The following is a 23195-nucleotide window of genomic DNA, read 5'->3' on the forward strand; positions in this document are numbered from 1 at the left end:
ATAAATCCATGATTCCCAATTTAATAACTCCTTGATTCCCAGTTTTAATAAATCCATGATTCTCAATTTCAATAAATCCACCATTCCCAATTTAATAAATCCACAATTCCCAGTTTTAATTAATCCATGATTCCCAATTTAATAACTCCATGATTCCCAATTTCAATAATTCCACGATTCTCAATTTAATAAATCCACAGTTCCCAGTTTAATAAATCCATAATTCCCAGTTTTAATTAATCCACGATTCCCAATTTGATAAATCCACAATTCCCAAACTTAAAACCTCTGGAGATTCCAAGATTTCCACGATTTTTTTGGGGGAAAAAAAAAAAAAAAAAAAAAAAAAGGAGCTGCTGAGGCACCAAAATTTCCAGGAATGGGGATGGAAAATCCCAGAGATTCCCAAATTTTCACAATCCAGATTTGGGATTTTCCTGTCCTGACTCAGATCCGGCTTCCAAGCCTAAAAAATCTGGGATTTTTCCAGGAAATAAAAGGAAATTCAGAGATCCCTGAATGCCAGGAAATCCCAAATCCAACAAAACCTGGATTGAGGATCCGGGAATTCTGGGAATTCTGGGAATTCTGGGAATTCTGGTGGGATTTGGGATGGATGGAGGATCCGGGAATTCTGGGAATTCTGGGAGTTCTGGTGAGATTTGGGATGGATTGAGGATCCTGGAATTCTGGGAATTCTGGGAATTCTGGTGGGATTTGGGATGGATTGAGGATCCTGGAATTCTGGGAATTCTGGGAATTCTGGGAATTCTGGTGAGATTTGGGATGGATGGAGGATCCGGGAATTCTGGGAATTCTGGGAGTTCTGGTGGGATTTGGGATGGATTGAGGATCCTGGAATTCTGGGAATTCTGGGAATTCTGGGAATTCCGATGGGATTTGGGATGGATTGAGGATTCTGGGAATTCTGGGAATTCTGGGAATTCCGATGGGATTTGGGATGGATTGAGGATTCTGGGAATTCTGGGAATTCTGGGAATTCCGATGGGATTTGGGATGGATTGAGGATTCTGGGAATTCTGGGAATTCTGGGAATTCCAATGGGATTTGGGATGGATTCAAAATCTGGGAATTCTGGGAATTCTGGGAATTCTGGTGAGATTTGGGATGGATTGAGGATCCTGGAATTCTGGTGGGATTTGGGATTTTTTATTTTTTGGGTGGGGATTTGGACGGGGCTTTTTGAGAGGATTTGTTTGGGTTTGTTTTGGGTTTTTTTTGGATCACCAGGAATTCCTTCCCAAATCCCATTTCCCCCTTTTCCCAGGGAATTCTGGCATTGGATCCATCCCCATCCCAACTCCTCTCCGGGAAGGAATTTTGGGAATTCAGGACTCCAGGAAGGGTCTCCCTTCCCTTTTCCATCCCAGAATTCCATAAAAATCCCTCAGGGATGGATCCTGAGTGTCCTGGATCCCAGAATCCCGAAATTATTTGGGATGGGATCCATGGATTTTCAATCCCATCCCATTCCAATCCCACAATTCCAGGATTTTCCAACATTTCCTTGGTCACTCTCACGAATCCAGGGATTCTCTGGGAATTCCAGCCCAGTCAGGAATTCCTTCCCAAATTCCTCCCAAATTTCTTTTTTATTTATTTTGACATTTTAAAGGATTTTCTGGGATTTTTGGGGGAATTTTCTGGGATTTTTTTTTTTTTTTTTCGGATTTGACTTTTTCTCCAGGATTTGGGGATTTTTGGGATGGGATTCGTGTTTTTGGTTTTTTTTTTTTTTTTTTTTCCCAGGGATTTTGTGATTTTTTGGGATCACCGGGATACGCTGGGATAACCCCAGGAATTCCTTCCCAAATCCCATTTCCCCTTTTTCCCAGGGAATTCTGGGATTGGATCCATCCCCATCCCGACTCCAATCCGGGAATAATTCCCAAATAATTCCGGAATTCCGGGATCCAGGACACTCAGGATCCATCCTTGAGGGATTTTTATGGAATTCTGGGATGGAAAAGGGAAGGGAGACCCTTCCTGGAGTCCCGAATTCCCAAAATTCCAGATTTTTTTTGGGATGGGATCCATGGATTTTCCAATCCCATCCCAATCCCACAATCCCAAATTTTTCCAAACTTTCTTTGGACGCTCTCAGGGATCCAGGAATTTTCTGGGAATTCTTTTCCAGCCTCTCCCAAGCGAGGGAATTCCTTCCCAAAAATCCCAAGAAATCTTTTTCTATTTTTAGTATTTTTAATCTTTTTTAAATGTTTTTAGTATTTTTAATGTTTTTAATATTTTGGATATTTGGATTATTTTAATATTTTTAATACTGTCAATATTTTTAACGTTTTAAACGTTTTTAATGCTTTTATATTTTTAATATTTTAAACGTTTTATATTTTTAATGCTTGTAATATTTTAAACATTTTAATTGTTTTTTAATATTGCTAATCTTTTTAATACCTTTAATATTTTTATATTGTTAATATTTTCAATACTTTTATTATTTTTAACATTCTTAATATTTCTAGTATTTTTAATATTTTTTATATTTTTAAAATTGTTACTATTTAAAATATTTTAAATGTTTTTAATGCTTTTACTATTTTAAATATTTTTATATTTTTTCTATTTTAATGCTTTTACTATTTTTCATATTTTTAATGTTTTTAATATTGGGAACCTTTTTAATATCTTTAATATTTTTATTATTGTTAATATGTAAAATATTTTAAATGTTTTTAATGGTTTTACTATTTTTCATATTTTTAATGTTTTTAACATTGCAAATCTTTTTAATACCTTTAATATTTTTATATCGTTGATATTTTCAATGCTTTTAATGTTTTTAACATTTTTAAAATATTTTTAATGCTTTTAACATTGCAAATCTTTTTAATACCTTTAATATTTTTATATCGTTAATATTTTCAATGCTTTTAATGTTTTTAGCATTTTTAATGGCTTTACTATTTTTAATGTTTTAAATATTTTTAATATTTTAATGTTTTTAACATTGCAAATCTTTTTAAAACTTTTAATATTTTTATATTTTTAATATTTTCAAGACTTTTAATGTTTTTAACATTTAAAATATTTTAAATATTTTTAACGTTTTTAGCATTTTTAATGGTTTTACTATTTTTAATGTCTTAAATATTTTTAATATTTTAATGTTTTTAACATTGCAAATCTTTTTAAAACTTTTAATATTTTTCTATTGTTGATATTTTCAATACTTTTAATGTTTTTAACATTTTTAATATTTTAAGGTTTTTAACATTGCAAATCTTTTTAATACCTTTAATATTTTTATATCGTTGATATTTTCAATACTTTTAATGTTTTTAGCATTTTTAATGGTTTTACTATTTTTAATGTTTTAAATATTTTTAATATTTTAATGTTTTTAACATTGCAAATCTTTTTAATACTTTTAATATTTTTCTATTGTTGATATTTTCAATGCTTTTAATGTTTTTAACATTTCAAATATTTTAAATATTTTTAGTGTTTTTAGTACTTTTAATGGTTTTACTATTTTTAATGTTTTAAATATTTTTAATATTTTAATGTTTTTAATATTGCAAATCTTTTTAATACCTTTAATATTTTTATATTGTTAATATTTCCAATGCTTTTAATGTTTTTAACATTTTTAATATTTTTAATGCTTTTAACATTGCTAATCTTTTTAATACCTTTAATATTTTTATATTTTTAATATTTTCAAGACTTTTAATGTTTTTAACATTTCAAATATTTTAAATATTTTTAATGTTTTTAGTACTTTTAATGGTTTTACTATTTTTAATGTCTTAAATATTTTTAATATTTTAATGTTTTTAACATTTTTAATATTTTAAGGTTTTTAACATTGCAAATCTTTTTAATACTTTTAATATTTTCATATCGTCAACACTTTCAACGTCTTTAACATTTGTAACCTTTTTTAACGTTTTAAATATTTTAAAAAAATATTTTTATTTTTATTTTTATTTTTTTTTTTGGTGCCTCTCCAGGTCTGGCCGCTTTTTCCGGAGGCGTCCGGAACCTTCCCCGCCTGTGACGTCAAAGCCGGGAATAAAAAAAATATTAAAAAAAAATTAAAAAAAATTAATAAAAAAATAAAAATAAAAGAAAGAGATAAAAGCTTGGAGGTCAAATCCATTTAGGAGCCGGGAAGAGGCTCTGGAGTGCTCGGATAAAAAGCTCCGGATGGAGACGGCTCCCAGAGAGGGGTTTTTGTGTTTTATTTCTTTATTTTCTTCAAAAAAAAAATTAAAAAAATTAATAATTATAATTAAAAAAAAAATAAAATAAAAGGGGATTGAAAAGGCCGCGAGGATGGGAAAAAAAAAGGAGGGGGGGGATAATGGATGGGATGAATGGGAATTAAATTAAAAAAAAAAATTGAAAATAAAAAGAAAAATCGATGCCGGGACAAAGGGCGGGAAAATGGATGGGAGCGGATGGAGAGAGCCGGGAAAAATCGCTGGAAAAACCTCGGGAAAAAAAAAAAAAAGCTGGAAAAATCTCCCGAGCCACCCCAAAAATCAGAGGGGTTTGGGGCCAGAATTCCTGATTTTTTTTTTTCCCCCCCTTCCTGTTTCTTTCTTTTCCTTCTTTTCTGTCTTGTTTTTGGTGGGATTTTTTGGGAATGGCCGGAGAGGGATCGGGAATTTTGAGGGAAGGTTTTTAAATCCATGGAATTTTTGGGAATGGCTGGAATGGTTTGGGGGAATTTCGAGAGGAGGGGTTTGATCCCAGGAATTTTTGGGAATGGTTGGAATGGGATTGGGAATTTTGAGGGGAGGGTTTTAATTCCTGGAATTTTTGGGAATGGCTGGAGAGGGATCGGGAATTTTTTTTGGGGGGGGGATCTCATCCGTGGAATTTTTTGGGAATGGCTGCAATGGGATCGGGAATTTTGAGGGAAGGTTTTTAAATCCATGGAATTTTTGGGAATGGCTGGAATGGTTTTGGGGAATTTTGAGAGGAGGGGTTTGATCCCTGGAATTTTGGGGAATTTCTGGAATGGGATTGGGAATTTTGAGGGGAGGGTTTTAATTCCTGGAATTTTTGGGAATGGCTGGGAGGGATCAGGAATTTTGAGAGGGATTTGATCCATGGAATTCTTGGGAATGTCTGCAGGAGAAATGTGGAATGTTGAGGGGAGGGGTTTGATCCATGGAATTTTTGGGAATGGCTGGAATGGGATTGGGAATTTTGAGGGGAGGGTTTTAATTCCTGGAATTTTGGGGAATTTCTGGAATGGGATTGGGAATGCTGGGAGGGATCTGATCCATGGAATTCTTTGGAATGGCTGGAATGTTTTTTGGGAATTTTGAGAGGAGGGTTTAATCCAAGGAATTTTTTGGAATTTCTGGAATGGGATCAGGAATGCTGGGAGGGATCTGATCCATGGGATTTTTTGGAATGGCTGGAATGGGATCAGGAATTTTGGGGGGGATCTGATCCAGGGAATTTTTGGGAATGGCTGGAAGGGAAATGGGGAATGTTGAGGGGAGGGGTTTAATCCATGGAGTTTTTGGGAATGGCTGGAATGGTTTTTGGGAATTTTTGGGATCTGATCCATGGAATTCTTGGGAATGGCTGGAGAGGGATCAGGAAATTTGAGAGGGATCTGATCCATGGAATTTTTGGTAATGCCTGAAATGGTTTTTGGGAATTTTGAGAGAAGGGGTTTGATCCCTGGAATTTTTGGGAATTTCTGGAATGGGATCGGGAATGCTGGGAGGGATCTGATCCATGGAATTTTTGGGAATGGCTGGAATGGTTTTGGGGAATTTTGAGAGGAGGGGTTTGATCCCTGGAATTTTTGGGAATTTCTGGAATGGGATTGGGAATTTTGAGGGGAGGGTTTTAATTCCTGGAATTTTTGGGAATTTCTGGAATGGGATCGGGATTTTTTTTGGGGGGGGGAATCTCATCCGTGGAATTTTTTGGGAATGGCTGCAATGGGATCAGGAATTTTGAGGGGAGGGGTTTAAATCCATGGAATTTTTGGGAATGGCTGGAATGGTTTTGGGGAATTTTGAGAGGAGGGGTTTGATCCCTGGAATTTTTGGGAATTTCTGGAATGGGATCAGGAATGCTGGGAGGGATCTGATCCAGGGAATTTTTGGGAATGGCTGGAATGGTTTTGGGGAATTTTGAGGGGAGGGGTTTGATCCATGGAATTTTTGGGAATGGCTGGAATGGGATTGGGAATTTTGAGGGGAGGGTTTTAATTCCTGGAATTTTTGGGAATGGCTGGAGAGGGATCGGGAATTTTTTGGGGGGGGGGAAATCTCATCCGTGGAATTTTTTGGGAATGGCTGCAATGGGATCGGGAATTTTGAGGGAAGGTTTTTAAATCCATGGAATTTTTGGGAATGGCTGGAATGGGATTGGGAATTTTGAGGGGAGGGTTTTAACTCCTGGAATTTTTGGGAATTTCTGGAATGGGATCGGGAATGCTGGGAGGGATCTGATCCATGGAATTTTTGGGAATGGCTGGAATGGGATTGGGAATGTGAGAGGAGGGTTTGATCCATGGAATTTTTGGGAATTTCTGGAATGGGATCAGGAATGCTGGGAGGGATCTGATCCATGGAATTTTTGGAAATGGCTGGACTGGGATCAGGAATTTTGAGGGGAGGGGTTTGATCCATGGAATTTTTGGGAATGGTTGGAATGGGATTGGGAATGTTGAGAGCAGGGATCTGATCCATGGAATTTTTGGGAATTTCTGGAATGGGACTGGGAATTTTGAGGGGAGGGTTTTAACTCCTGGAATTTTTGGGAATTTCTGGAATGGGATTGGGAATGCTGGCAGGGATCTGATCCATGGAATTTTTGGGAATGCCTGAAATGGGTTTTGGGAATTTTGAGAGAAGGGGTTTGATCCCTGGAATTTTTGGGAATTTCTGGAATGGGATCGGGAATGCTGGGAGGGATCTGATCCAGGGAATTTTTGGGAATGGCTGGAATTGGTTTGGGAATTTTGAGAGGAGGGTTTGATCCATGGAATTTTTGGGAATGGCTGGAATGGGATTGGGAATTTTGAGGGGAGGGGTTTAAATCCATGGAATTTTTTGGAATGGCTGGAATGGGATCAGGAATTTTGAGAGGGATTTGATCCATGGAATTCTTGGGAATGTCTGCAGGAGAAATGGGGAATGTTGAGGGGAGGGGTTTGATCCCTGGAATTTTTGGGAATGGTTGGAATGGGATTGGGAATGGTGGGAGGGATCTGATCCAGGGAATTTTTGGGAATGGCTGGAATGGGATTGGGAATTTTGAGAGGAGGGTTTTAATTCCTGGAATTTTTGGGAATTTCTGGAAAGGGATTGGGAATGGTGGGAGGGGTCTGATCCAGGGAATTTTTGGCAATGTCTGGAATGGATCAGGAATGTTGAGGGGAAGGCCCAACCCATCCCAGAATTCCAGGATTTTTTGGAATTCCAGGCCTTGTCCCACCTCTCATCCCCCAATTCCAGCACGAATCCAAGGAATTCCTGTTTCTTTCAGAAGGAAAAAAATGAAGGATTTCTGCTTTCTGGGATTTCTGGGATTTCTGGGATTTCTGGGATTTCTGTTTTCTGGGATTTCTGGGATTTCTGGGATTTCTGTTTTCTGGGATTTCTGGGATTTTCTGGGATTTCTGGGATTTCTGTTTCCTGGGATTTTGGGGATTTCTGGGATTCTTTTTCCTGAGCTGCTGGGAAAGGATGGAAATATCCAACCCTGGAGCTCTTTTGGGAATTTCAAGGAGATGGGAAGAACATCCCACCAAAAAAAACCAGGAATAACGAATCAACTGTGGAAAAAAATTCCAGGAATTTGGGAAGTCCAAAATCCCGGACACGGAAATCGAGATGATGCAAAAATCCCAGGATTTGGGGTGATCCAATCCCATGGAATTTCTGTGCCCGGGGGAGGATTTATCTGGAATTTTTATTTATTTTTTGGGAAAATATTCCAGGTCCAGAGGGTGTCGGGATCTGGAAGAGCTTCCCAGGGAATGGCGACGTTCCCAAAATTCCTGGAGCTCTGGGAATGTTTGGAAAACGATCCCAAAAGAAAAAAAGTGGGAATTTTGGGATTAATATTCCACGATTTCCATCTCCTGGCCAAGATCTCCCTCTGTGCCCATTCCCAGAAATGTTGGAATTCTGGGAATCGGAATAATTCCCAAAAATCACCATTCCCAATCCCAAATATCCAAAAATTCCCAAATTTCCCCTTCCCCAAATTCCCAGGACCGGGCACTTCCACGGGAAAAAAAAATTCTGCTGCAAGAATTTTATTGGAGGAAAAAAAAAAAAAAATCCAGGAATTCCTGGGATGAAATTCCGCGCTTTTCCCCAGGGAAAAAATTTCGGAGCTGGATCAGAGCAAATCCCTGTCCGAGGAATTCCGGGATTTTTCCAAGGATTTTTTTTTTTTTTTTTTCTTCTTTTTTTCCCCCCAGTTTTCAGAAGAAGACTTTTTCCAGGTAGGAGTTGAGGAACATTCCGGTGGGATCCAGCTTCTCCCGGATGGCGCAGAATTTCGGGAATTCCGGATACATCCGCTCCAAATCCTTCCGGGTGCAGCTGTGGGCCTGCAGTGGGATGGTTTTCCATGAAATAAAAAAAAAAAAAAAATTCCCAATTTTTTTTTTTTTTTTTTTACCAAATCTGGGAATATTCGGGAGGGAATTTTCTCTTTTTTTTTTTTTTTTTTTTTTTTTTTTTTTTTTTTTTTTTTTTTTTTTTCTCCCTCCCGTGCCTCAGTTTCCCTTTGGAAAAATTCCACCCGTTTCCTGGCATTGGGATCCTTTTCCATATAAAAATCCCTTTTTTTTTTTTTTTCCAAATCTGGGAATGTTCCAGAAGGAATTTTACAAAATTTTTTTTCCCTTCCCTTGCCTCAGTTTCCCCTCTGGCAAAATCTCTCTCGTTTTCTGGGATTGGGATCATTTTCCCATTAAAAGGAGCGAAAAATTCCAATATTTGGGAATGCTCAGGAGGGAATTTTCCTCATTTTTTGGAGGGGAAAAGAGGCGGATCCAGGAATTCCCTCCATTTTCCCGTGCCTCAGTTTCCCTCTGGAAAATCCCTCCCATTTCCATGGGTTTGGATCCTTTTCCATAGAAAAATCCCATTTTTCCCCCTGAATCTGGGAATATTCCAGAAGGAATTTCCCCATATTTTTTTTTCCTCTCGTGCCTCAGTTTCCCTCTGGAAAATTCCCTCCCGTTTTCTGGGATTGGGATCATTTTCCCATTAAAAATCCCATTTTTCCCTAAACCTGGGAATTTCCAGCAGGGAATTTTTTCCCATTTTTTTGGAGGGGAAAAGAGGCGGATCCAGGGATCCCCTTCCCTTTCCCGTGCCTCAGTTTCCCTCTGGAAAAACGGGAATTTTACAGAGAATTATTGGAAATTTATCCAAATCCCGGGAAATGGGAGGGAATTTCCCAGAGGGAAACTGAGGCACGGGAAAGGGAAGGAGATGAAAAAAAAAAAAATCAGGAAAAATTCCTTCCTGTATATTCCCAGCCCTGGAAAATTCTGTGACTCAGTTTCCCTCTGGAAAATCCCTCTCATTTCCCAGGATTGGGATAAATTTCCCACAATTCCCTGTAAAATTCCCGTTTTTCCAGAGGGAAACTGAGGCACGGGAAAGGGAAGGGGATCCCTGGATCCACCTCTGCCCCAAATAAAAAACTCCAAAATTGGGGAAAAAATTCCCTGCTGGAAATTCCCAGATTTGGGGAAAAATGGGAATTTTAATGGGAAAATGGGAGGGATTTTTCCAGAGGGAAACTGAGGCACGGGAAAATGGAGGGAATTCCTGGATCCGAATCTTTTATCCTCCAAAATTTGGGAAAAATTCCATCCTGAAAATTCCAAAATATGGGGAAATTCCCGTGCCTCAGTTTCCCTCTGGAAAATCCCTCCCATTTCCCAGGATTTGGATCCTTTTCCATATAAAAATCCCATTTTTTCCCCCCCAATCTGGGAATGTTCCAGAAGGAATTTCCCCATATTTTTTTTCCCCTCCTGTGCCTCAGTTTCCCTCTGGAAAATTCCCTCCCGTTTTCTGGGGTTGGGATCATTTTCCCATTAAAAATCCCATTTTTCCCTAAATCTGGGAATTTCCAGCAGGGAATTTTTTCCCATTTTTTTGGAGGGGAAAAGAGGCGGATCCAGGGATCCCCTTCCCTTTCCCGTGCCTCAGTTTCTCTCTGGAAAAACGGGAATTTTACAGAGAATTATTGGAAATTTATCCAAATCCCGGGAAATGGGAGGGAATTTTCCAGAGGGAAACTGAGGCACGGGAAAAGGGAAGGAGATGCAAAAAAAAAAAAAAAAAAAAAAAAAAAAAATCAGGAAAAATTCCTTCCTGGATATTCCCAGCCCTGGAAAATTCTGTGACTCAGTTTCCCTCTGGAAAATCCCTCCTGTTTTCCAGGATTGGGATCAATATCCCACAATTCCCTATAAAATTCCCGTTTTTCCAGAGGGAAACTGAGGCACTGGAAGATGGAGGGAATTCCTGGATCCGCTTCTTTTCCCTGCCAAAAAATGGGAAAATTTCCCTCCTGTGAGTTCCCACTTTTTGGAATTTTTCCCTCTTTTCTATGGGAAAATGATCCCAATCCCCGAAAATGGGAGGGATTTTTCCAGAGGGAAACTGAGGCACGGGAATTTCCCAGATCTGGGAATGTTCCAAAGGGAATTTTTCCCATTTTATTTTAGGGATTCCCTTTCGTGTGCCTCAGTTTCCCTCTGGAAAAATCCCTCCCATTCCCTGTAATTTCCATCCTTTCCCATATAAAAATCCCATTTCCCCCCAATTCTGGCAATTTTCCAGAAGGAATTTCCCAATTTTTTTTCCCTCCCGTGTCTCAGTTTCCCTCTGGAAAATCTCTCCCATTTCCCAGGATTTGGATCCTTTTCCATATAAAAATCCCAATTTTTTCCAAATCTGGGAATGTTCCAGAAGAAATTTCCCCATATTTTTTCCCCTCCCGTGCCTCAGTTTCCCTCTGGAAAATTCTATCCCATTTTCTGGGATTGGGATCATTTTCCCATAAAAAAAAATCTCATTTTTCCCAGATCTAGAAAATTCTAGAGAAATTCTGTTGGTTTTTTTTTTTTTTTTTAGGAAATTCCGATTTTTTTTGAGGAAATTCCCATTTTCCAGAGGAATTGTGCATTTTTTTCAGGAAATTCCCTATTTTTTGGAGGAAGTCCCCTTTTTAAAGAAGAAATCCCATTTTTTCAAAGAAAATTCCCATTTTTTTGAGGAAATTCCCATTTTTCCTGGTAAAATCCCCTTTTTTTCCTGGGAAATTTCCCATTTTTCCCCTGGAAAAATTCATGTTTTTCCTGGGGAAATTCCCATTTTTCCTGGGAAAATTCCCTTTTTTCCCTTGGAAATTCCCATTTTTCCCCAGAAAATCCCTGTTTTTCCCTGGGAAAATTCCCATTTTTCCCTGGGAAATTCCCATTTTTCCCTGGGAAATTCCGGTTTTTCCCTAGGAAATTCCCATTTTTTCCCGTTTTACCTTGGCCCAGTGGGGTCTCCCTCCGTGTTTCTTCATGATCTCCTCGTAGGCGAGCCAGTACCGGATCCTGGGAATGTCCTTCCCGTAGGGCCTGGAATGTGGGATCGGGAATCGGCCGTGGCCCCAAAATCCCGCTGGGACCAAGGACATCCCCAGGGATCCACCCCGGGATTTCGGGATGGGTTTGGGATCCTGGGATTGGGATCTGGGGGGGATCCGTGATTCCCAACGGGAATGGTGTCCCCCCAAATCCAGATCCTTTTTTCCATGGATTTGGGATTTTGGGATTGGGATCTGGAGGGATCCTTGTGCCCAGATTCCCAATGGGAATGGTGTCTCCAAATCCAAATCCCTTTACCCATGGATTTCCACCTGATCCAGGAATTCTGGGATTGAGGAGATCTCAGGAAAGGGATGGGAAAATGGAGGGATTGGGGATCCTGGGATTGGGATCTGGAAGGATCCCATGCAAATATTCCCAATGGGAATGGTGTCCCCCCAAATCCAGATCCTTTTTTCCATGGATTTGGGATCCCAGGACTGGGATCTGGAGGGATCCCATGCAAATATTCCCAATGGGAATGGTGTCCCCCCAAATCCAGATCCCTTTTTTCCATGATTTTGGGATTTTGGGATTGGGATCTCAAAGGATCCCATGGAAAGATTCCCAATGGGAAAGGTGTCCCCAGTCCAGCTCAGTTTTCCCATGGATTTGGGATCCTGGGATTGGAATCTGGAAGGATCCCATGCAAATATTCGCAGTGGGAATGGTGTTGCCCCAAATCCAGATCCTTTTCTTCCCATGGATTTGGGATCCTGGGATTGGGATCTGGAGGGATCCTTGTGCCCAGATTCCCAATGGGAAAGGTGTCTCCAAATCCAAATCCCTTTACCCATGGATTTGCTCCGGATCCAGGAATTCTGGGATTGAGGAGATCCCAGGAAAGGGATGGGAAAATGGAGGGATTGGGGATCCTGGAAGGATCCCATGCAAATATTCCCAATGGGAATGGTGTCCCCCCAAATCCAGATCCTTTTTTCCATGGATTTGGGATCCCAGGATTGGGATCTGGAGGGATCCCATGCAAATATTCCCAATGGGAATGGTGTCCCCCCAAATCCAGATCCCTTTTTTCCATGGAAAGATTCCCAATGGGAATGGTGTCCCCAATCCAGCTCAGTTTTCCCATGGATTTCGGATGCTGGGATTGGGACCTGGAGGGATCCCATGAAAATATTCCTGGTGGGAATGGTGTCTCCAAATCCAGATCCTTTTTTCCATGGATTTGCTCCTCATCCAGGGAATTCTGGGATTGAGGAGATCCCAGGAAAAGGCCGGGACAAGGTTTGGGCACGAAATTCCATCCCACAGAATTCCCAGGGCGCATCCCTCATTATCCCAACAACCCCTCCCACATCTTCCAACGCTTCCCACGGGACAAAATCCTCAAAAAACAACCCCAAAACCCCTCCAGATCCCAATCCCAGAATCCCAAATCCATGGAGAAAAGGATCTGGATTTGGGGGGACACCATTCCCATTGGGAATATTTGCATGGGATCCTTCCAGATCCCAATCCCATGATCCCATATCCATCCCTTTTCTCATCCCTTTCCTGGGATCTCCTCAATCCCAGAATTCCCTGGATGAGGAGCAAATCCATGGAATAAAGGATCTGGATTTGGAGACATAATTCCCACTGGGAATATTTGCATGGGATCCTTTGAGATCCCAATCCCAGCATCCCAAATCCGTGGAAAAATGGATCTGGATTTGGAGACATCGTTCCCATTTGGAATATTTGCATGGGATCCCTCCAGATCCCAATCCCAGAATCTCAAATCCATGGAAAAAAAGGATCTGGATTTGGGGGGACACCATTCCCATTGGGAATATTTGCATGGGATCCTTCCAGATCCCAATCCCAGGATCCCAAATCCATGGAAAAAAAGGATCTGGATTTGGGGGCGACACCTCCCGCCATCCTCAGGTTGGATTTTCGGGATATCCCGAGTGGGAAATGTGGAAAATTTCGGGAATGGATGCCGACCTGTACATGATGATGTTGATGTAGCAGCTGTCCCGCCGGAAGCAGGGGCTCAGCAGGATCTCATCCCGCCGGGAAAAGCGGATTTCCACCGGGAAGTGCGCCACCACGCCGGGATTCCGCTCCAGCGCCGCCTGCAGCTCCAGCAGCGCCTCCTTGGTTTTCTCGCTGTTCCCGGAGGGAAAGGAAAACAAAAAAAAAAATTCCTGGTGAATGGAAAGGGGAAAGTGGGGGTGGGGACTCGTCCCACAGGGAATTTCCGGAGGCTGGGAATGTTCTGGAATGGATTTTTCCCCAGAATTCTCGAATTTTTCCCCAATTTTTCCCGGTTTTTTTTCCCGTATTTTCCTCCTTTTTTTCCCTGTGTTTCCCCCGTGGTTTTCCCAGATTTTTCCTGTATTTCTCCCATATTTTCCCCGTTTTTTTTTTTTCCCAGATTTTTCCCGGTTTTTCCACGTCCTGTGGGGTGGATTTGGGATCCTGGGATTGGGATCTGGAGGGATCCCCATGCTCTGATTCCCAGTGGGAATTCCTGGTTTCTCCTCTTCCCATGGATTTGGGATCATGGGATTGGGATCTGGAGGGATCCCCATGCTCTGATTCCCTGTGGGAATTCCTGATTTCCCCCTTTTCCATGGATTTTTCCTCTTCCAGGGAATTCTGGGATCGAGGAGATCCCAGGAAATGGATAGGACAAGGTTTGCCCATGGAATTTCATCCCACAGAATTCCCAGATACATTTTATCCAGGGAATGTTCCGGAATGTCCCAGCAGGTCCCTCTCATGGGATGGATTTGGGATCCCGGGATTGGGATCTGGAGAAATCCATGATTCCAGGTGGGAATTGTGTTTTCAATCCAAATCCCTCTTCCCGTGGATTTGGGATCCCGGGATTGGGATCTGGAGGGTTCCGTGATTCTGAGTTTCTAATCCAGATCCTTTTTCCCATGGATTTGCTCCTCATCCAGGAACTTCCTTGGGAATGGCCCAGGATCCGGGAATTTCCATGGGAATGGCCCAATCCTGGACTGGGATCTGGGAATTTCCATGGGAATGAACTGGGATCCAGGAATTTCTGTGGGAATCAACTGGGATGAGGAACTTCCTTGGGAATGGAATGGGATCAGGTAACGGATCTGGGAATTTCCATGGGATTGGCCCAGTCCTGGACTGGAATCTGGGAATTCCATGGGAATGGACCAGGATTAGGAAATTTCCATGGAAATGAACTGGGATCAGGAATTTCCTTGGGATTGGGCCGGGATTTGGGAATTCCATGGGAATGGCCCAATCCTGGACCGGGATCAGGAATTTCATTGGGAATGGACTGGGATCCAAGAATTTCTGAGGGAATGAACTGGGATCCAGGAATTACTTGGGGATGGCCCAATCCTGGACTGGGATCAGGGAAATTCCATGGGAATGGACTGGGATCAGGGAATTCCATAGGAATGGCCCAATCCTGGAATGGAATCAGGGAAATTCTTTGGGAATGGGCAGGGACTAGGAAATTCCATGGGAATGGCCCAGTCCTGGACTGGGATCTGGGAATTTCCTTGGGAATGGCTCGGGATTTGGGAATTCCATGGGAATGGCCCAGTCCTGGACTGGGATCTGAGAATTTCCTCAGGAATGGACTGGGATCAGGGAATGGGTCTGGGAATTTCCATGGGAATGGCCCAGTCCTGGACTGGGATCAGGGAATTTCCATGGGAATGGGCCGGGATTTGGGAATTACATGGGAATGGCCCAGTCCTGGAGTGGGATCAGGGAATTTCCATGGGATTGGGCTGGGATTTGGGAATTCCATGGGAATGGCCCAGTCCTGGACTGGGATCAGAGAATTTCCTCGGGAATGGACTGGGATTGGGGAATTTCCATGGGAATGGGCTGTAATCCTGGAATTCCCTTGGGAATGGGCTGGGATTTGGGAATTACATGGGAATGGCCCAGTCCTGGACTGGGATCAGGGAATTTCCTCGGGAATGGACTGGGATTAGGGAATTTCCATGGGAATGGGCTGGAATCCTGGAATTTCCATGGGAATGGGCTGGAATCCTGGAATTTCCATGGGAATGGCTCGGGATTTGGGAATTACATGGGAATGGCCCAGTCCTGGACGTGCTGCCGGAAGCGACACTCGTAGGAGAAGATCCGGTGGCTCTGGGCGACGTTTTCCACCCGGGAATTGAAGAGGAGCCGGAAGAAGACGCGGTTGATCCAAACCACCAGGCCGGGAAAAAAGGAGCTGCCGGGAAAAAAAAAAAAAAAATCGGGAATTGAGGTTGGAATTCCCAAGGGATGACCGGGAAAGGATCCCAGAATCCTGGAATGGTCCGGGGGGGGATTCACGGAGGTGAAATCCCAACCCCAGGGTGATCCAAACTTTTCCTTGGATGCTCCCAGGGATTCCCTGGGAATTCCAGCCCGGCCGGAAATTCCTTCCCAAATTTTTGAAAGGATTTTTCAGATTTTGAAGGATTTCTGTGTGATTTTTGGGGAATTTTTGGGGGGAATTTGCAGGTTTTGTTTTTTGTTTTTTTTTCCTGGGATTTGGTGGTTTTTGGGATCACCAGGATACTTTGGGATACCCCAGGAATTCCTTCCCCAATCCCATTTCCCCCTTTCCCAGGGAATTCCCTCCATTCCAAGCGATGGGATTGGATCCATCCCCATCCCAACTCGTCTCTGCGAAGGAATTTTGGGAATTCCTTGGGAATTCAGGACTCCAGGAAGGGTCTCCCTTCCCTTTTCCATCCTTGAATTCCATAAAAATCCCTCGGGATGGATCCTGAGTGTCCTGGATCCCAGAATCCTGGAATGGTTTGGATGGGATCCATGGATTTCAATCCCATTCCAATCTCACCATCCCAAATTTTTCCAAACTTTCCTTGGACACTCTCGGGGATCCAGGAATTCTCTGGGAATTCTTTTCCATCCCCTCCCAGCTGGGAATTCCTTCCCAAAAATCCCAAGAAATCTCTTGGAAATCTCCCTTTTCCCGGTGGGAATTCCATTCCCTGGCTCCAGCCCTTTTCCCTGGGAATGCTGGGATTGGGAATGACCTCTCTCCAAAGGAAAAGCTGCAATTCCTCAAGGATTCCAGATCCCAGGATTCCTGCAGCTCTCCCAGGATCTTCCCCTCTCCCAAAATCCCTCTTTTCCCAAAATTCCTCCTCCTCTGGATTGGATCCGTTCCCATCCCGGTGTTTGGGATATTCCCACATCCAAACCCATTCCGGAAAATCTCCTTTGCTCCCAAATTCCCAAATGCTGCCCAGGACAGGCGCGGAATTCCCAGGATTTCAAATCCATGGGATTCAGGACAAGGATCAAGGGCTGGGAAAATGGGATTCGGGGGAGTTTTTCCAGCCGAAACAATTCCAAGATTCCTTTGGAATTCCACGATTTCTGTGGCCGCCAGAGGGCAGCACAGCCCCAGCCGTGAATCCTGGGAAAATTTCCCAAATTCCTCCTTTTCCCGGGAATGGGAATGCTGCAGGTGACGGCTCTGCCTTCCATGAGAAAATCCCAACAAATCCCAGCACGAGGAGAAAATCGGGATGAGGCCAGGCCTGGAAAATCTTTGATCCTGGTTGCCGGAGGATTTTTTTTCCTACCTGATCCAGAGGAGGAATTCCAGGAGATAATATCCAACGGCGTAATCCCAAAACCAGCTGGAGGAGGAGCAGGGAGGCTGCAAATCCGGCAGGGAAAATCAGGGATTTTAGGGATGAGAAGGATTCGGAGGGCGGGAAAGTGGGAATGGAAAATTGGGATTCACTTGGGAGTGACCGGGGGGGGGGGGGGGGGTGTTGGAGAAGGGAATTCCCAAATATCCCAGCTCGGGATAAAGAGCTGGAATTGCCAGAGGGGAGCCAAGAGGTTGGAAAATCCCAGAATTCCAAGAGTGTGGAGAGCAGTTGGAGCTCGTTCCCGAAATTCTGCTTCCCATTTAAATTTCCAGGAAAATTCCAAGAGCTTGGAAAATCCCGGAATTTCCAGAGGGGCAGAGCCCCATTCCCAAAATTCTGCTTCCCACTCAAATTCCATTCCTGGAATTTCTGAGAAAATTCCAAGAGCTTGGAAAATTCCAGAATTCCAAGAGTGTGGAGCACAGACAGAGCCCATTCCCAAAATTCTGCTTCCCAGCCTAAAATCCATCCCTGGAATTTCTGGGAAGATGCCACAATCTTGAAAAATCCCAGAATTCCCAGATCACAAAGTTCAGGCAGAGCCCATTCCCAAAATTCTGCTTCCCACTTAAATTTCATCGTTGGAATTTTCAGGAAAATTCCAAGAGCTTGGAAAATCCCTGAATTCCCAGAGGGGCAGAGCCCCATTCCCAAAATTCTGCTTCCCACTCAAAATTCCATCCCTGGAATTTCTGGGAAAATACCAAGAGCTTGGAAAATCCCAGAATTCCCAGAGGGGCAGAGCCTATTCCCAAAATTCTGCTTCCCACCCAAATTCTCAAAATCCATCCCTGGAATTGCTGGGAAAACACCAAGAAGTTGGAAAATTCCAAAATCCCATTCCTGGAATTTCCCAGGGGATGCCAAGAGCTTGGAAAATCCCAGAATTCCCAGATCACAAAGTTCAGGCAGAGCCCATTCCCAAAATTCTGCTTCCCACTTAAATTTCATCGTTGGAATTTTCAGGAAAATTCAAAGAGCTTGGAAAATCCCGGAATTCCCAGATCACAATGTTCAGGCAGAGCCCCATTCCCAAAATTCCGCTTCCCACCCCAAAATCCATCCCTGGAATTTCTGGTGAAATTCCAAGATCTTGGGGAAATCCCGGGATTCCTGCCTTGGAGGTGGGGTCCTGGTAGATGATCCGGACGTTCTCGGAATGTGGGAACCACAGGAATCGGAAATATTGGGATTTCCTCAGGTGCTCGTCCAGCTCATCCAGGACCTGGAAAAAAAACGGGAAAAAGGTTGGGATCCAATGGGAATAATTCCCAAAAAATTATTGCCAGGGAGAAATTTTCCAAGGAAATTTTTCCTAAGAAATATTGCCAGGAAATTATTCCCAGGAAATTATTCCCAGGAAATGATTCCCAGGAAATTATTCTCAGGAAATTATTCCAAGGAAATTATTCCTAAGAAATATTCCCAGGAAAGATTCCCAGGAAAAATTTTCCAAGGAAATTATTCCCAGGAAATTATTCCAAGGATATTACTCCTAAGAAATATTCCCAGGAAAGATTCCCAGGAAAAATTTCCCGAGGAAATTATTCCTAAGAAATATTCCCAGGAAATTATTCCCAGGAAATTATTCCAAGGAAATTATTCCCAGGAAATTCTTGCAAAGAAATATTCCCGGAAAATATTCCCAGGAAATGATTCCCATGGAATATTCTCAATAAATCTTCCCAGGAAATCTTCCCAGAACATATTCCCAAGAAATATTCTCAGGAATCATTTCCCTGGAAATATTGCCAGGAATTATTCCAAGAAAATATTCCCAGGTAAAATTCCTCGGAAATTATTGCCAGGAAATACTCCCTGGAAATTTTTCCTAAGAAATATTCCCGGGGAAATTATTCCCAGAAAATATTCCCAGGAAATGATTCCCAAGAAATATTGCAAGGACACCAACATGGACTCCTCTCTGGGAAGGAATTTTGGGAATTTTGGGAATTTCAGGACTCCAGGAAGGGTCTCCCTTCCCTTTTCCATCCCCGAATTCCATAAAAATCCCTCGGGATGGATCCTGAGTGTCCTGGATCCCAGAATTCCAGATTTTTTTGGGATGGGATCCAGGGATTTTAAAGTCCATCCCATTCCCAGGGTGCTCCAGGATTTCCTTGGACATTCCCAGGGATTCTCTGGGAATTCCAGCCCAGCCAGGAATTCCTTCCCAAATTCCTCCCAGTTTATTTATTTAATTTTTTTTAAAATTTTGGGTGTTTTTTAGGGATTTTTTTTTTAATTCCACGTTTTCTCCAGGATTTGAGGATTTTGTTGAGAGGGAATTTGGAGGGGGATTTTTTGGGATTTGGAGCTTTTTTTTCCTGGGATTTGTGGGTTTTTTGGCAGGGATTTGGGTGGATTTTTTGGGGATCACTCACTGGGATACCCCAGGAATTCCTTCCCAAATCCCATTTCCCCCTTTCCCAGACAATTCTGGGATTGGATCCATCCCCATCCCGACTCCTCTCCGGGAAGGAATTTTGGGAATTCAGGACTCCAGGAAGGGTCTCCCTTCCCTTTCCCATCCCCCAATTCCATAAAAATCCCCTCAGGGATGGATCCTGAGTGTCCTGGATCCCAAAATCCCAAAATTCCTTTGATGGCATCCATGGATTTTCCCAATCCCATCCCAACCCAACCCAGGGTGATCCAAATCCACCCTCGGACATTCCAGATGATCCAGGGACCACCCAAAAAATTCCCCAAAAAATTCCCCATCCCCACATTTTCCACGATTATATTTGGGAGAAGGACGGGAGAAGGACGCAACATTCCCGGTTTTTTTTTTTTTTTTTCTGTCCCAGGGATCAGGGAATTGACCTTTGCCAGGAGCAGCCTTTGATTCCCGGGATTTTAATCATCGGGAAAAACGGAGCCCGGAGCCTTTGAGGGATAATTCCGGCTCAGCGGGAAAGGCGGGGAGCGGCTCCCGGTGTCCTTGGGATGGGATTTGCCGCTGGAATTCTGCGATTCCTGCGGAATCCTGGAATCCCGGAATGCTTGGGAATGGGATTCGTGGATCTTCGATCCCATCCCGGGATGCTCCGGGCTGTCCTTGGGGTCGGGATGGAAATTTTAGGGAATTTTATTTTTTTTTTTTTCCCCGGAATTTGTGGGTGGTCCCTGGATCCTCTGGAATGGCCGAGGGTGGATTTGGATCATCCTGGGTTGGGATGGGATTGGAAAAATCCATGGATCCCATCAAAGGGATTCTGGGATCCAGGAGGCTCAGGATCCATCCCTGAGGGGTTTTTATGGAATTGGGGGATGGGAAAGGGAAGGGAGGCCCTTCCTGGAGTCCCGAATTCCCAAAATTAATTCCCGGAGAGGATTTGGGATGGGGATGGATCCAATGCCAGAGCTGGGAATGGAGGGAATTCCCTGGGAAAGGGGGAAATGGGATTTGGGAAGGAATTCCTGGCTGGGCTGGAATTCCCAGAGAATCCCTGGCAGTGACCAAGGAAAGGTTGGAGCACCCTGGGATAGTGGGATTGGAATGGGATGGGATTGAAGATCCATGGATCCCATCCCAAACCATTCCGGGATTCTGGGATCCAGGACACTCAGGATCCATCCCTGAGGGATTTTTATGGAATTGGGGGATGGAAAAGGGAAAGGAGACCCTTCCTGGAGTCCTGAATTCCCAGGGAAGCCCCTGGATCCTGAAATTCCTTCCCGGAGAGGAGTCGGGATGGGGATGGATCCAATGCCAGAGCTGGGAATGGAGGGAATTCTCCGGGAAAGGGGGAAATGGGATTTGGGAAGGAATTCGTGGCTGGGCTGGAATTCCCAGAGAGCCCCCAGGAGCCTCCCAGAACAGCAGGATGGGATCGGGATCGGAATTCCAGCCCCACAAATCCCATCCCAGGCTTTTCCGTGTCCTCTCCCGACCTTTCTCCGGAGTTTAATTTCATTTCATTTTATTTTATTTTTTTTTTTTCCCTTCCCCCGAGCCCTAACGAGGCCGTTACGTAATCCCAGATCCAAGGGCTCCCACATTCCCGGATCTCCGAGGCTGCAAACATTCCAGGGTCATTATTCCCTTCCGCTCCGGCGGAGAAAAGCCGGGATCGGGGAGGGCGATGACCGGGAATTGATAGCGAGGATATTTCTGGAAGCGTTCCCGAGGGATCGGGAATGACGGGAGCAGGGAAAGGGGAAAGGGAAAGGGGGGATGGGAGCAGAGCTCAGATCCAGGGAATGGAGATTTTCCAGAGGGAAAAAAAAAAGAATAAAGTGGGATTGGAGGCGGGGAAGGAGGATTGGGGGGGATGGGGAAGGATTTGGGGAATGTGGGGAAGGATTCGGGGAATGTGGGGAAGGATTTATGGGAATTTGGGAAAGGGTTTAGGGAATGTGGGGAAGGATTCGGGGAATGTGGGGAAGGATTTGGGGAATGTGGGGAAAGGATTCAGGGAATTTTGGAAAATGATCCAGGGAAAGATTTGGAAAATGCAAGAAAGGTGGGAAAAGGATGGAGGGAATGGGTTGGGAACTGCAGGAAAATTGGGAAAGAATTTTGGGGGGGGGGGGGGGGGGAAAGGATTCAGGGAATTTGGGAAAGGATCCAAGGGGGTGCAGGAAAGGTGGGAGAGGATCCAGGGAAGGTGGGAAAAGATGGAAAAAGGTGGGAAAGGATTTAGGGAATGTGCTGGGAAATGCAGGAAAGAAGGAAAAGGATTTAGGGAATGTGGGAGAGGATTTAGGGAATGTGGGGAAAGGATTTAGGGAATTTTGGGAAAAGATTCTGGGAATGGGGGAGGGGATGCAGGGAAAGGTTTGGAAGATGCAGGGAAGGATTCAGGGAATGTGGGGAAGGATCCAGGGAATTTGGGAAAGGATTTATGGATTTTGGGAAAGGATTTAGGGAATGTGGGAAAAGATTCTGGGAATTTTGGGAAAGGATGCAGGGAATGTGGGGGAGAATTTAGGGAATGTGGGGAAGGATTTATGGAATTTGGGAAAGGATTTAGGGAATGTGGGGAAGGATCCAGGGAGGTGCAGGAAGATGCAGGAAATGTGGGAGAGGATCCAGGGAAGGTGGGAAAGGATGGAAAAAGTTGGGAAAGGATTTAGGGAATGTGGGAAAAGAACCTGGGAATGTGGGAGAGGATCCAGGAAAGGGCTGGGAAAATGTAGGGAAGGATTTAGGGAATGTGGGAAAGGATTTATGGAATTTGGGGGAGGATTTCAGGAATGTGGGAGAGGAGGGAGGGAAAATGTTGGGAAATGCAGGAAAGAGGGGAAAGGATTTAGGGAATGTGGGAAAGGATTCAGGAATTTTGGGAAAAGATGAAGGGAAAAGGTTTGGAAAATCAGGAAAGAATTCAGGGAAGAGGGGAAAGGGTCCAGGGATTCTCTCCAGGGAATTTTGGGAAAGGATCCAGGGAAAGGTTTAGAAGATAAAGGAAAGGTGGGAAAGGATGGAGGGAATGGGTTGGGAACTGCAGGAAAGTTGGGAAAGGATTTAGGGAATGTGGGAAAAGATTCTGGGAATGTGGGAGGGGATGCCGGGAAAGGTTTGGAAAATGCAGGAAAGGATTTAGGGAATTTGGGAATGGATTTAGGGAATTTGGGAATGGATTTAGGGAATTCGGGAAAGGATCCAAGGGGGTGCAGGAAAGGTGGGAAAGGATCCAGGGAATGTGGGAAAGGATGGAAAAAGGTGGGAAAGGATTTAGGGAATGTGGGAAAGGATCCAGGGAAAGATTTGGAAGATGCAGGAAAGGTGGGAAAGGATTTAGGGAATGTGGGAGAGGATGTGGGAATGTGGGAAAGGAGGGAGGGAAAATGGTGGGGAATGCAGGAAAGAGGGAAAAAATGCAGGGAATGTGGGAGAGGATCCAGGAATTTTGGGAAAGGATGCAGGGAAAGGCTTGGAAGATGCAGAAAAAATGGGAAAGGATTTA

The 23195-nt window shown here is 43.5% G+C and overlaps 1 protein-coding gene across 1 annotated transcript in view; it reads right to left on the minus strand.

The window, feature by feature from the left end:
- Positions 1 to 8268: 8268 nt before the first annotated feature.
- The window catches only part of LOC106860379 (L-gulonolactone oxidase-like), a 34208-nt gene continuing 19281 nt past the window's right edge, over positions 8269 to 23195 (minus strand). Inside the window, 6 exon segments of the mRNA XM_088162786.1 lie at positions 8269 to 8584; positions 11539 to 11629; positions 13589 to 13753; positions 15684 to 15833; positions 17206 to 17282; positions 18398 to 18505. Of these exon segments, the coding sequence (XP_088018912.1) occupies positions 8456 to 8584; positions 11539 to 11629; positions 13589 to 13753; positions 15684 to 15833; positions 17206 to 17282; positions 18398 to 18505 (720 nt within the window). The 3' untranslated portion in view covers positions 8269 to 8455.

This window comes from Sturnus vulgaris, chromosome 3, assembly GCF_052056855.1.
Source record: "Sturnus vulgaris isolate bStuVul1 chromosome 3, bStuVul1.hap1, whole genome shotgun sequence".
NCBI classification, from domain to species: Eukaryota; Metazoa; Chordata; class Aves; order Passeriformes; family Sturnidae; genus Sturnus; species Sturnus vulgaris.